This window comes from Thalassophryne amazonica, chromosome 19 (genome assembly GCF_902500255.1).
Source record: "Thalassophryne amazonica chromosome 19, fThaAma1.1, whole genome shotgun sequence".
In the NCBI taxonomy this organism is placed as follows: domain Eukaryota; kingdom Metazoa; phylum Chordata; class Actinopteri; order Batrachoidiformes; family Batrachoididae; genus Thalassophryne; species Thalassophryne amazonica.
This window is the reverse complement of record NC_047121.1, coordinates 46,315,544-46,330,106: the sequence shown is the minus strand read 5'-3', so window position 1 is coordinate 46,330,106 and position 14,563 is coordinate 46,315,544. Positions and strand designations below refer to the sequence as shown.

Genomic DNA, 14,563 nt, shown 5'->3' with positions numbered 1-14,563 from the left:
GAAACGACTGACACAGTAAGTGCAGCTCCATGTCTGGAAGAAATAGACAGCGTGCTCTCTCTCTCTCTTTGTCTCTTTATCCCTCTGTCTCTCACTCACAGTGAGGAGACGCAAGTGGAGCTGTTCGAGTGACGAAACATAACTTCATGCTTCTAGAGCTCAAATGCAGCATATTAGTAATATTTTACCGCAGAACTCCGCAGATATGCAACGCCATCTCTCCGCTAGCGCCACAACTTTCTTTGGACATAAGTGACTCACTGAGAAATGAGACTTGACTGGTGACAGTAACAGCAGAAGTTCACACTGTGCTGAAGTGTGAGTCATCCTGACGCTGAGGGGGAAAAGCAATTAGGTCTGCTATCTTTACGGGTGCACGGTGGGTAGGTGGACAGCACAGGGACACGGGAGGAGACCGACACGGGCACACAAACGCACGCAGAGCTGCCGTTTATCCTTCCTCACTCTTACACCTTATAGCCTTCTTGCATCTCGCTCGAGCTCCTCGCGGTTGCTGTTTTTCTGTCAAACAGCTTGAGAACAGCGAGTCATCACTGCTGCATTGCCACATATGATCTCCAGCTGGGTGACAGGCATTACAGAGCATCACAAGACCAGATAGTCTTTTGGCTTGTTTTCTGAGTTGTTTTAAATGAATCAGTAAAATCTCTTGAGTTAATACATGGGTAATTGGGCAATTTTCTACAGCAACATAGTGCTAAGCCTTTTTCTACAGTTAGTTCCTCAATTACTGGCACAACGTGTCTCTGAATCTGATTATTTGTCCAGGACACAGTCTTGGGCTCAAGTGCTCTTCCTTCGAGCAACAGGAGATGTGTGATTGCTGGCCTGTGTAATGAATAATTGATTCCCTCCAGACTGAGCCCACCACGCTAAAGGTTAATATGGCCACACTTCTCCTTAGGAGATATTGACTTTTTATTATTTTTATTTATTTATTTTTTTTACAAATGTGTGATAGTGTATTTTTGGCTAAGAAAGGTATCACTGCAAGGAGTAGTTGGCATGGTGCTTCTCCAAAAGGTGTAGAGGAGTGTGTACGAGGGAGACGGTGAACAGGCCACAATCATCAGAGAATTTGGAAGATGTCAAATTAAGGGGCAAACGTCACCTGGCTGATTCCCTCTGTGAGGTTATCTCAAAGCTTATTGTTCCAAAAAGGTTCTGTGTGCAACATCATGGAGCTGGACCAATCACAGCAAGCAGTGACAATACAAGGTGCCATCCTAACTTTAATGTACTTCTGTAATAAAATCACTTTGTTGGTAAAATGATGGAACCTCAAGGGGCCTATGGAGGCCCGTAGGGCCACTGGTGGAGATGCTAATCTCCAAAGAGCTTACGACTTCCCTTATGGCCCCTTCACACATACCACGAAGTTGGGCGAAAGAAGCAGGAAAAACCGCGAACAAAAAACAAATGGGGACATTCCACCTGCTGTCGGGAGCGACACACGATCGGACAGGCGTGAATGATACGCACGCTCATACGTGCGCACGAACACAGTGTGAGCACCTGGAATGTGTAACACCACATTGCGCTGCTGCTGTTAGGGAAAAAACACACACACACCAAAAAAACACCCTGATTTCTAGTATTTAATCCCTTTTATCAAGAGCACTATACAAGTATGAGCCTTCTGTTCTTCTGTATATGACCCATGATCATAGACATACAGTCATGAAATGATATGAATGAAGTAGTGTGCTCTTGTCATGTCCACATCTTCTGGCACCACGTGTCCAGTGAGCAGCACGCCAAAGGACACTACCTCATGTGGACCATAGCTGACCTGGGTGACGTGACAATCAGATCGCCAGCTGAGTGTACACATGATCAGATGGTTCATTTCACATGGGACAGCCTAAAGTTGTGTGCGCTGATGCGGTCGCTCCCACCCATTGCAAAGGCGATATGTGTTTTTACGTATTTCCACATGAGGACAGCATGCCCACGCACATGCCTCAAGGTGGACTGTTGTAAGGTGATGTCCTTCATAACATGGTATGTGTTCTCCAGCTGTGACTTGTGAGTCCACAGATCCCAACAGCATTGGCTGGTGCAGACACGCCCACCTTACCGAACGAGCTCAGCTCAAAGAAAAGACTCACTCTCTGTTCCTTTATTATGTGATTATTTATTTTATGTATTTATGTAATTATGTATGTAGTCAGCTGGAACTGATGTGAGCTTGAGAGCCTGCCCACACATGTGCATTGAGTGGAGTGTTGTTCATGTTGTTGATGGCAATAGCCATCAACAACACAACTCAGCCACAACTCAGCTGGAGGACATATGTCCTCCAGCTGAGTTGTGAGTACACAGCAGTCAGCTGTTCCAGCAGGACATTACAGCCGTCCAGATGCGCGCTGCGCTGGACAGCGATTGCACTCCAGCCACCTCAGCCGCACCTGACAATGCTCGATAGTGGTGTGGAGGGGACAACACACTCCTCACGACATCTGTGTTATGGGGTGGGAAGCGCAACAGACTCGCATGACACTTGTGTTGCGGGGGGGGGGGGCTTGGATGATGTGTGTTGCTTGGTAACGGCACACTCATGGGGCACTTCATGCTGTTCACACAGCCAGGTCGAAAGTGGTCAGCTGCTCTCTACTCTCATGTTGGCAGACCAGAGGATCCTCTGTTCAAGCCCCTGTCAGGCTGGAAAATCACTGAGGGCCCTTGGGCAAGGTACTTAATCCTCTAGCTGCTCTCAGTGTGTAGTGAGTGCATTGCATGGCAGGACCCTGACATCAGTGTGTGTGTGTGTGTGCGCGCGCGTGTGTGTATGTGTGTGTATATGTGTGTGTGAGAAGCATCAATGTCCATTTACCATTAATCCCTATGAGCTACCTGGTCTGCATTGTGAACTGTGACCGAGGAAATTTGCCACAATTATTTAATGAATATTAAAAATGCAAATAAACATTTTCAATGAAACACAACAAAGAGGCAATTTTATAAACTAGAGGTTTTGATGTAAAAGCTTGTTGCAATTCTATTGTATCATGAATGTCAACAAATTTTTTATATTTTTCCTTTCTCCAATACTTTGTTGATGCACCTTTGGCAGCAATTACAGCCTCATGTCTTCTTGAATATGATGCCACAAGCTTGGTGCACCTATCTTTGGACAGTTTTTCCCATTCCTCTTTGCAGCACACACACACACACACACACACACACACACACACACACACACACACACACACACACACACACACACACACACACACATACACAAATCAAATCTTTAGCTCAGCCAGCCATAAACTGACATCTGAAATCACTTTCTGTTCTGTGCTCTGGCCATTTATGTCACTTTGATGGGTGACCGGCCAGTACAAAACACTGACACCGTGCAAACAAGTATTACAAAATCCGCACTTACCGATTAATCACGTTCACAATGTCACTAATTTAAATTTCACTCAAAATCTTGGTAGATGAGCAAACCTATTCATTTTTTTGGATACAGAAAAGCTATTGAAATCTAAATATTAATGTTGTTGAAATACATTTATGGCCACTATTTTGAAAGTCCAAAATGGCATCTGTAGAACACAGATTGGGCTTCTGATCAACACAGAAACATAATAATTATGCTCATCTTAGGTTTTCATAGATAAGGAATCCAATTAATGCATCAAAATAAAGTTTGGAATAATGGAAAAACAAGAATCAAGGTAATTGTAATCTAAAGTGTTTAGATTTGGGGTAAAGTAAGTTATTACATTTGTGTAATCCATATTTGTGTACAACTCAATATTCAATGTAAAAAGTAAACGTAAATATAAAATAGAGAGGAACTGACATCATGTTTGAGCAAATATGATTCACATCCATGGCTAATGGTGAGCTACAGTGAGCCCAAAACATCAATTAAATGTTAATATTAGAAGTCAAATTCCAACCTGAAATCAGAAAAAGTTGGGATGATATGACAAAAAGGCAAATAAAAACAAAAAACAAAATGGCTCTTTGATTTCTATGTTATTGCAGACAGTATGAACCAGGATATTTCATGTTTTGTATGGTCAACTTCATTTCATTTCTTAATACACGCCCATTCTTGCATTTCAGGCCTGAAAAATATTGCGCCCCAAAAAAGGCAGGATGGGGGCAAATTGGAGCACGTAATGAAGCTAAAAAAATTAATAATGTTATTTAAAAGAGGTGATTGTACTAAAGCAGTATCCATGAAAGGCTGAGTCTTTGAGGGGCAAAGAATGGCAGAAGAGATAAAGTTCGTCAAGAAATCAGCAAGACAATTATAGAAATATTTAAAAACAGTGTTCCTCACTGACAGATTGGAAGAGATTTGCATATATCTCCCTCTATGGTGTAAAATATTAGCAAACAATTCAAGGAAGCTGGAGGAATTTCACTGCATAAAGGACACGGGTGCAAGCCTAAGATGAACACTCATGATCTCTGATCCCGCAGATGGCAATGCATTAAGAAATGTTATTCATCAATAGCTGATATAACCACATGGGCAAGTAATTACTTTGAGAAACCTTTCGCAAGCACTGCAATACGGAGTTAAATTCACAAATGCCACTTAAAATGTTACTGTCCAAAAACAAGCCTTATGTTATGATATTTCATTAAGTACTGTATATAGGTTACTTAGATTGTGACCAAATTATGTATTTTATGACAGTCATTGTGAAACTTCTAAATAGTGGCCCTGTATTAGTTTGTGCAACTATAAACTTTGTTATTGAGAGTCCTCATAGCATAATCTTTCCAACAATGTATATATTTATAATCTACCAAAACGTTTGACAAAAATACATGGTCAACCTGTCTAGATACAGAACTGACATCTTCCATTCAGGTTGTTAACTGGTTCTACTCACAAACATCCAAGCTGAGAATAAAAATATTACAAGCTGTGACAGTTAAATATGGGACTGCAGAAGGACTTATACGCTGTAGGTTTCTCACTCTTATCTACCAACTAAACATATTTATTTAACACCTCACTTTCTTTCTTTCTTTGGGTTGTCTGTTCTCACACAAATTAATATTTTGGTGATGACTAGATTTAATTTTTGTTTTAAAAATATGTAACAATGCGTATCCCATGACATTTGCAATGCTGCAGTAAAAGAAAAGACTTTGTTTAAATGCTACCAACATAATTACTTTGAAATTTAAAGTTGTTGATTGCGTGTTTCCCCAGAGTTGACTGCCCTTTTCAATACTGCATTGGCTCATGAAGTGTGCTCATCTATTGTTAGACTGCATGAAGCTCTATCATTGGGCGAGAGCAGGTTTTGGGTTTGAATGTTGGTTTTCAGATAACCTACTTGTGCACACTGAGCTCGAAGACTCACCTTGATAAGAGCCTCCAGCTCATCAGGAGTAACACAGGGGTGCCTGTCCAAAAATGAAGCCTTCTCCAGAGTGATACTGGTCTTCTGGTTGCTTTCGAATGGCTGCTCCAGTGCCCTGAACGCTAACCCGCCACACACCAGGTAGAGCACCACCACTACGAACACCGCCACCACCGTCTTCCACTTCATCACTGAATGTAGCGCTGCCATTGAGCAGTCACAGCTGGTGTCCATGCTGGCCACCATGCTTGCAGAGCGAGAGGAGATGGAAAGGCGTGGCAGTGGGCAGTGGCCATTAGCTTTTGGGTCGTAACCCATGGGGTTCTGCATGGTTGCCACACTGGCCTGGACCAGGCTTGACTTAACCATCCCAGGTTGAACCTTTTTGGGAGGAGCCAAATTGGTCTGGACTGCCGCTAGAAGAACAGTGGAAAGATTTTTAAATTTTATGTTTTTTTTCTGATTAAGATAACTCTGACAATTATGGATAAAACAAAAGCTGGTGGAAGGACCTGAATTGGTTATAGTGTACAATTTTATGCAAACATTGATAATAAAACCTCTCAAAATACCAGTGGTGGGCACAGCTAACCCAAAAGTTAAGCTTCACTCATGCTAATCTGCTAACCAAAAGGATATCTGTGATAATGCTAAACTGATAAAGTGCTAAAAGATTTAGCTGAAGCTACCAATGTCCACTAACCTTTATTATATTAATGTCTGCTTTTTTCTGCTTTGGTACTAAAAATCTGACAAACAGACCTAAAGACCTGAAACTTAAATATGTTAGCATAAACACAGAGTTGTTTCCCAAAAAGGTGTAGCATGCCAAGATCAGATGATGATCAAAATGAAATTAAGCAATAGTTTACATTCAACATAAAAAAAAACACATATGGAAAATTATTTAATTATGTAATTAATGCATTTACTCCGTCTTGACCTCATCTTTCATAGAGATGATGCTTGTTGCCTTCACGCTATGCATCAGTTTCATGTTTTTGGATTAGCATGCTCCAACAGAAACAAATGTCATAGACTGTATTGTATATATACTGGACAAAGCCTGTGTGGCGTCACCTATGTTTTCTATCGAGACCTAGAACAGCTGATATGAAGCCCGTGTCTGGGTCAGGTTCTGAGCGTCGCATGATGAACTCATTGATGCATAAAGAAGCGGAGCATAGATGCCTCCTGGGGTGACGAAAGACGCCTGAACACATCGGATCCGAACAGCCTAAGCTGGGTTTGGGTGTTTATTAAATCACATTTTTGGGGACTGTGTGATTGTTCTCAGTGGCGGCACAGGAAATTTTTGTTGGGGGAGCTGAGGGGGGGGGGGGTAAAAGTTGGAGGGGCTCCACAAAATGTCGTCAAAATGAACAATATATAGTAAATTCCTTTATAAATATCAAGGTATATGTTTTAGTCACCCGTGCTCCTCTAAAATGTGGTCTCAATGCACACACACATCACTTAGAATGATTGCAAGTTCAGTAAACTTGCACATAGGTATACAAACTGAATTCATTGAAATGGTGCTCAAGACAATGCATGGAATCAACCTTACACAAATCGTCTATATCAAAAATTGATTATCAATTTAACACCGAGGTCATAACCATTCGATAAAAGTAAGTAAAAGATATAGCCTGAGAAACTTAGTTGTAAGTGAAGTTTTAAGAGTGGTCGTAACAAATATCTAGGAAACCTAAATTTTTGGAGTATGGAGTTAAATTTGTCTCATTAATACTTGCAAATGCACAGAGGGTGATTTACAAATATCCTTTGATTTGTACACGTGCTTTGTGATCCAAAACACAAATTTCTGATTTGTAACTTGTGTGTGGGTTTTTACAAATAGATGTTTATTTGCAAAACTGAAAATTCTGTTTGTGAAGGGTGATTCAGCATTGGTGGATCACCGAACACACACATTCATCACTTTGCTCAGTTACGCAATACTGAGACATTCTCAGCACAAAACTGCAGTTGAGATCCACAAATATGTCAGTCGCTATTCACATTATTGGCAGAATTATTGGGGGGGGGGGGGCTGAGAGGGGGCTTGGCTCATTATTGGTGGGGCTTAAGCCCCACCAAGTCCCCCCCTGACACCGCCACTGATTGTTCTCCTGATGGTTTACTTTGTTGTGGACTTTAAAAGTTATGACCCACTTATTTTCTCAATAATGGTGGATTAAGTGGACCTAACAAATGAAGCTACTGACAGCTACTATAATTGCTAATGCCGTTAACACACAGCATCAAATCCGACAAGAATTTCACTCAGCTCAAATATTGCTACAGAAATGTCTCATATGACCCATGAGGAAGTTTCACCTCACATCAAGACAGATTATTCCAGGTGTTTGTAACAAAATACTCCAAAACAACAGACATAGCCTCCGTTACCAGCAGAGTCTGAGCTAAGACAAGTCACGGTGATGCTCAGCTCAGCAGCTGTCCCTCAAAGCGAACACACCGCCAAATTTACAGAGGATTATGGGTTGAAACACCTTAAACTAAGATGTTAGAAAAAAAATTCACCCTCCCCCAGGTTGTAAACATGTATGTTAATGCTCTAAAGGTGGACATTTTAACACGGAATCCTATGAAAAAGTGCTCTGTTTTGGAGCCAGCCTCTAGTGGTCAGTCAAGGAACTGCACTTCTGTATTGGCTTCATGATGTCATCTGGGTTTGTCGCTTGACAAGCCATTTTGAGTGTTAAAGTTAGCAGAATTAAATTTAGTGGAAGCCAATTGTTCTGCTAATGGTTTACAAAGTTATCTGAAAATCCTCTACGGAAAATGTTAGCTTTGGGGATTATCTGTTAGCCGATTAGCTTGGCTGTGCCCGCCACCATGAGTATGTGATACTCACTGATGCCGCTAACGCGTTACTCTAATCTGACCACTTTTTTTAGTAGCGAGTAATCTAACGCGTTAATCTTTCCAAATCAGTAATCAGATTAAAGTTACTTCTCCAAGTCACTGTGCGTTACTATTATTTTTGCATTGTGGGTCGATAGCAGCATTAAACTTGGTCCGTGGGCAGGAGGTCGGGGTTCGACTGAACTGCTCACTTTAATCGAGCTGTGAGCTTTTCATCTGCGGTTTTCTACAGCAGCTATGACTCGTCCTCACCTCTTAAAGCACGGTGACAACAGCACACCTGCACTGAGCTTTACAAAGACATTTTTATGCTTTTTTCTCCTTTATTTAGAATTCTGTGCTGAGCCGCTCCGTATCTGCTCGTTAAAAACAGCTGATCCTCCGCGACGCATCAACAACTAACAGTATTTTCCACTCAAATGCACCTAAACTCTCTTTCTGAGGAGCACATGATGTGAAAACATAATATAACTTTCTTACCTGTAAATCTGGTCATGTTTTCTGCATAAATATGTTATCCATTCTTTGTGCTCAGACGCCAAAGCAGGGGCGAATCCAGATGGAATGGGGGCGTGGGGCAGGGATGTGCCCCCTCAACACCCCTAGATTAAAGGTCCAGTTTTGAAGCCTTTTTTGTTTGCTACAACTACTAATACTACTTATAATAATAATTTGGACAAGTAAAATGTTTAGAGAGAATTTAAATGTTAGAAAAAAGTTAGAAACAATTCAATAGTTACATTTATAAACAATGTAGGTTAGAAATGGCAAGTTTTACTGTTACAGTGCTGTCAGCAGTTAAATATGAGGTCAAGAAAGAGGTCTTTATTTTACTTTTTATAAAACAAGTATTTATTTTCATTGAAGTGAAGAAAGGGTGACTATAAAGTGAGTTTTGGCAAAACAGGTATCATTGTCATGTTGAGGTGGCAGAGGGTTGTTGTTGGCAGCTGGGGAAAGTAACTAAAAAAGTAACTAGTAATCTAACTTAGTTACTTTTCCAATTGAGTAATCAGTAAAGTAACTAAGTTACTTTTTCAAGGAGTAATCAGTAATCAGTAATTGGATTACTTTTTCAAAGTAGCTGTGGCAACACTGGTGATACTTGATGTGAATGCCAGTAGATATGGGTCAAAATCATTTATGATCTAGCTCCACTGCAGGTCTCTACTCTCTTTATCTAAATTATTGATGTAAGCAGCGGCTTACATCTCTATGCTTATTGTGCGTACGTGCTGGATCAGCTCATCGAGCGCTGAACAGCTCTTCAGCAGTGCACATATGTTGACTTCCTTAAAGCACTGCATAAGCTATTTTCAGCCACAGCCGTCACCTCTGACACTCCCATCTTCCTCTAATGGGAGTGCTTCTGAGCCATGGGCAGAGCTTGTTGTCTTTAATGATGCAATTCTCAGCAACAGGTTTTGTTTTTAAGTATCATTCTTTTGCTTAATAAAATATATCCACTTATGCAAAACAGAACGTGTGGATGCATACCAGCAGGCACACGGCGCCCCGATGAGTCAAGGACGCCCGGGAACCATCTCACTCTCTGTTCCAGGATGGAGCTATGAATCTTATTATTTAATCTACATTTCATGACTGAATCAATAATGGAAAACTTTTTTCACAAGCACTGGAAGTTCAAAACATCCACTGTCAATTTGTAGGCATTTAAGGGCAGTGGCTGTAGCTATACTTTTAGATTTGCTGGAAAATTAAGTTTGAGAGTTGACCAATATTTCTCTCCACATCAATACTGTTAGTGCAGACATTTTGATGGACATAGTATAGAACGTTAATGCAAGGACACACCTATAATCAAGTGGTGATTATAGGTGGGCCCTTTATTTACACACTCATTACCATTATTATACAGTATAAACAGGTACAATCTGTGATTTTGCACAACCAAACTAAGATGTGCATGTGTTTGCTTTCGAATGTCTCAGCACGCATTCTTCTTCTTCTTTGTCTTTCGGCTGTTCCCATTAGGGGTCGCCACAGCAGATCAATCGTTTCCATCTCACCCTGTCCTCTGTATCTTCCTCTGTCACACCAACCACCTGCATGTCGTCTCTCAGCACATCCATGAACCTCCTCTTTGGTCTCCCTCTTCTCCTCCTGCCTGGTGGCTCCATCCTCAGCATCCTTCTCCCTATATAGCCTGGGTCCCTCCTCTGCACACGTCCAAACCATCTCAATCTCACCTCTCTGACTTTGTCTCCAAATCGTCCCACCTGAGCTGTCCCTCTGATATGTTCATTCCTAATCTTGTCCATTCTTGTCACTCCCAAAGAGAATCTCAACATCTTCAGCTCTGCCACCTCCAGCTCTGCCTCCTGTCTTTTTGTTAGTGCCACTGTCTCTAAACCATACAACATAACTGGTCTCACTACTGTTTTGTAAACTTTCCCCTTCACTCTTGCTGATATTCTTTGCAAAATTCAAAGCGCTGAAGTCATGCTTCATATTGATTTTTGTAAATTAGATCAGGCCCAAGTGGAAAGCAGTGTTTTGATCTAACAGGATGTGATGCTCCGTGCTTCCAATATGTCTTACTAAGGCAAAGAAAATGTGCACCGGAGACTCTTAAATCCATAAAACAGATATATTCCTCAGTTCCGCTCAAGAAAGAACACAGAATGGAAAACTAATATTACTCGTTATGCACATTTTATGATTCTACCCTTGAAATGTTATGTATTTATATGCACTTTGGCCATTTTGTTATTGAAGAATGTGTATTAGTCTACCAAAGCTTCATTTATCCACCACTGGAAGGCAAATATAATACAATATGTAGTAAATATGATGGATAATTTGAATTTGCTTTCAGTCTACTGAGTCTGACTGGCCCCAGACAAGTTGTAAGCTTTTAACTCACCAGCTGAACCTCACAGTTGAATGTCAAGGTAACCTAGCGAACATGTGCATGCACAACATCCTGTAAAAGTGAAATCAAAATAAAGCGCTTATTGAGGAAATTAAATGGTAGCTGTCATTTGCTTTTCCTGAGAGTAACAGAAATGCTGCACTGGCAACCAACATCAGGCGAGTGCATTAAGGGCATATAGGGTACAGCTTTTCCTGGATACCAACCATGACAGCAAGTGATTCCAGTAAAAACCATCTGCTGACGCGATGATTTGAAAGAAAAACCTGTGTTGTTGACCATTTTTGACCTCTATGAAACCTTTTTTTCTTCTTCTTTCTTTTTTTCTTATGAAACTCACTAAATGACTAACATGTTAAACATCTCTTTTTTTTTAAGTATCTTCAAACTACATTCGTGTTGAGCACAGGTAGCACACTTAGCAGCTAATGTACCTTCATGTACAAATAAAATCAAAATCAGCTAGGGTCTTGTTTTGGTCTTCATGTCTTTCTACCACTCATCCAAGTGGCTTCTTCAGTCTAAATTATACAAGTTTGGAGCCAGGTTTTAGCTGTGAGATACCTAAACAGATGACTGCAGCTTTGAGGAGGAAAGACACCTACTGTGCAAAGTGTGTTTTTGAAGAGTGGCAGAAAGAGGAGGAAAAACAGATAACGTTATTTTAAAATTAACGTCATCAATAACTGAGCAGGGAACTGCTATAACAGTGAAATAAATACTCCATCATCACCAAGGAGACAGACAACATACTAATGAGTAAGTTAACATCAGGTTAGGCGAATTGGCAATGCTGAATTGACCATAGCTGTGCATGCATGTGTGACTGTGTTTGTCCATCTATATGTGACCCTGTCCTGTCCGGGGTGTATGCTGCCTCACGCCCTGTGGCTGCTGGGACAGGCTCTATGAATGAATAATAAAGATGGTTTACATGATTGGCTGATAGCTCAGACATGATCATTGTGAATGAGTTATCGCAAAAGCAGGATCACATTGTAGTATAAAATTACGTTGGCTATTAATAAACCACCTCCATCATTAAGTACTATTCAGTTTCAAATTTAAAAACAACCCTAATGCTTACAGCTTTTGTTGAAGCTCTTGTCTCGCAACAGCTACATCATCATTTCTACAGCACCCTCTGATGGTCACAATTGAAAACACACGTGTGTCATCAGTCTGTCAACACCTGTGGAGGAGTTCTTAGGGACTGGGTCTACAACAGGCCAGCATCTTACTTCCTGCTTCCTCCTACAGCCCACTTCTTAATTCTCCCCTGAATTAGCAGTGATATTTTCTGACTAATGTTAATGACTTTGTAAACTAAGACACACCTAGTAATATAATGTTTTCTGAGCATTGCTGTCCAGTTTGAAGCAAATGTGAAAAATATATGCTAACTGTGTCAGAATTTGCAGTGTCATGGTGAGAAACCTAAAGTAACATCTTACTTAGCGTTCTGAGATATTAAGTACATTGTACAACTGCAAGTCTTTCGGGCACCCTTGATGTCATTATCTTTGTTGTACATGACATTTACATAGCATGTAATGCAGAAATACAAAACATTTGATGCTCTAAAATAAGCAAATGTGTTTTAATAAATTCAGACTTTCTATTAATATTGTCAGTGGTTACATCTGGGCAAAACACAGACAATTAAACTAAATGGCTGGAATCTAAAGACATATTTATTTATTCTGGTTGCAATTTTGGATTTCTCATTCTTTTATTTTGGCTTAATCTCCTAATCATATATAATAGATACAAAATTACAAAGTAAAAATAGACTCTTCATTTATTATTTAATATCCAGCAAGTAGTACCAAATTGCACAGCTTGGACTAAAAGCATGCCAGACACACACACACACACACACACACACACACACACACACACACACACACACATATATATATATATGTGTGTGTGTGTGTGTGTGTGTGTGTGTGTAGAGAGAGAGAAAGAGACCGTTTTTTAATAAAAGAAGACATTTTACTTTTTGTTTTTACTGTTTTTACAGCAAAGCAAATGGGTGTTGTCCCCCAGGTTTTAAGCTTCTTTTTTTTAAAATCATCTATAAACTAATTAATGAATGTTATGAAAACACGCCATAAGTGATGTCATGTCTACAAATTTTTGAATTCTGAAAACTATGACTTGGGAGGGGAAAGAAAACTACTTTTATTTTGACACCTTTTCCGGTTTGATGGTCGCGATTTTTTTTTAGCTTGATCAAACTAACAGCTGAGGATGGAGAATAAAGAAAAATACACCCAAATGCTTTGTTTAAGGTTTACACATTAAAGAAACAAGCAGGAAATAGGAGACTCAATGTGAAAAAAAAAACAAAATTAAAGAATAATAACCCTGCGTAAGTTTTTATGCGGTGAAAATAATAAAAACCATGCAGCATAAATATATCTAACAGAGAAAGGCTGCTAATTATTATTACTATTACTATTATTAGTGATCATATAGTAAGAAAACAGCGTTTACCAACCTGCTTCTGGGTCCCAATTAACTTGCTTCATCGGGTTCTCCACTGGAAATTTCATTGTTATTATTATTTTTCTCTCAATCAAAACGATTTTTTTTTTCTCTAAGCGGGAATGTTAAATAAAATGCAATAAAAAAAATTGGACAAATCAAGAGAAAGTCCTCTCACATCTTCCGCGCATCACCTCGTGTTGAACGCGGGTGTGAACTGTAATAAGGAGGGGTGAGCGGCGCGCACACCCGCATTGTCTCTCTCAGCTATATTCCTCCTTTTTTTCTTTTTTTTTTTCCCTCCGGCTCTCTCGGACACACTTGTCAGACCTTTTCACCGAGGAGTCCAAAGCAGCTCTTCTCACACACATCCAAGTAACGATTCGGTCCAAAAACACATCCAGAGTGCGTCCAAAGAATCAACTTTACGCACATACCGCACGGACAACGAGCGGAAGGATGCGCTCCTCCTCCCAGCTCATCAACGCGCATCCGTGAAAGGAAAATAAAATGTGCACACTCTTTTTTGTCACGAATACTTGCATTCAGTCTTTTTTTTGAAATCTCCAGAACAGGATTATCTTCTCATTGTTGAGCACATGGCGCAGAAGGCTACAAGTCCCCCCCCCATTCAACGGCGGATTTAAACTATGACATCATTCACACTTATAGAAAACGTGCATTACGCATGCAGTGCATTTATAAACAACGCATTTCTCCTTCTATCATACGTATAAAACTAATTAAAATTACCAAACCGACTGAAAAACAACAGATATTACCTTTTAAAAATACTGCAGGTAATGTGTGCCACTTTTCGTTCCTTTAAAAAAAAAAAAAAGATTAAGTAAATTGCATTTCATGTCTAAGAATGTATTATTTGTTATGTTTTTGCCCCTGTTTGTTTGTT

The 14,563-nt window shown here is 40.1% G+C and overlaps 1 protein-coding gene across 1 annotated transcript in view; it reads right to left on the bottom strand.

Moving 5' to 3' along the window:
• kcnk10b (potassium channel, subfamily K, member 10b) overlaps positions 1 to 14,143 on the bottom strand; it is a 31,735-nt gene extending 17,592 nt beyond the window's left edge. The window contains exons 1-2 of the mRNA XM_034195459.1: positions 13,667 to 14,143; positions 5,370 to 5,785 (exon numbers count right to left, since the gene is read on the bottom strand). Coding sequence (XP_034051350.1) covers positions 5,370 to 5,785; positions 13,667 to 13,721 — 471 coding nt within the window. The 5' untranslated portion in view covers positions 13,722 to 14,143. The remainder of the gene's footprint in view (positions 1 to 5,369; positions 5,786 to 13,666) is intronic.
• Positions 14,144 to 14,563: the final 420 nt, after the last annotated feature.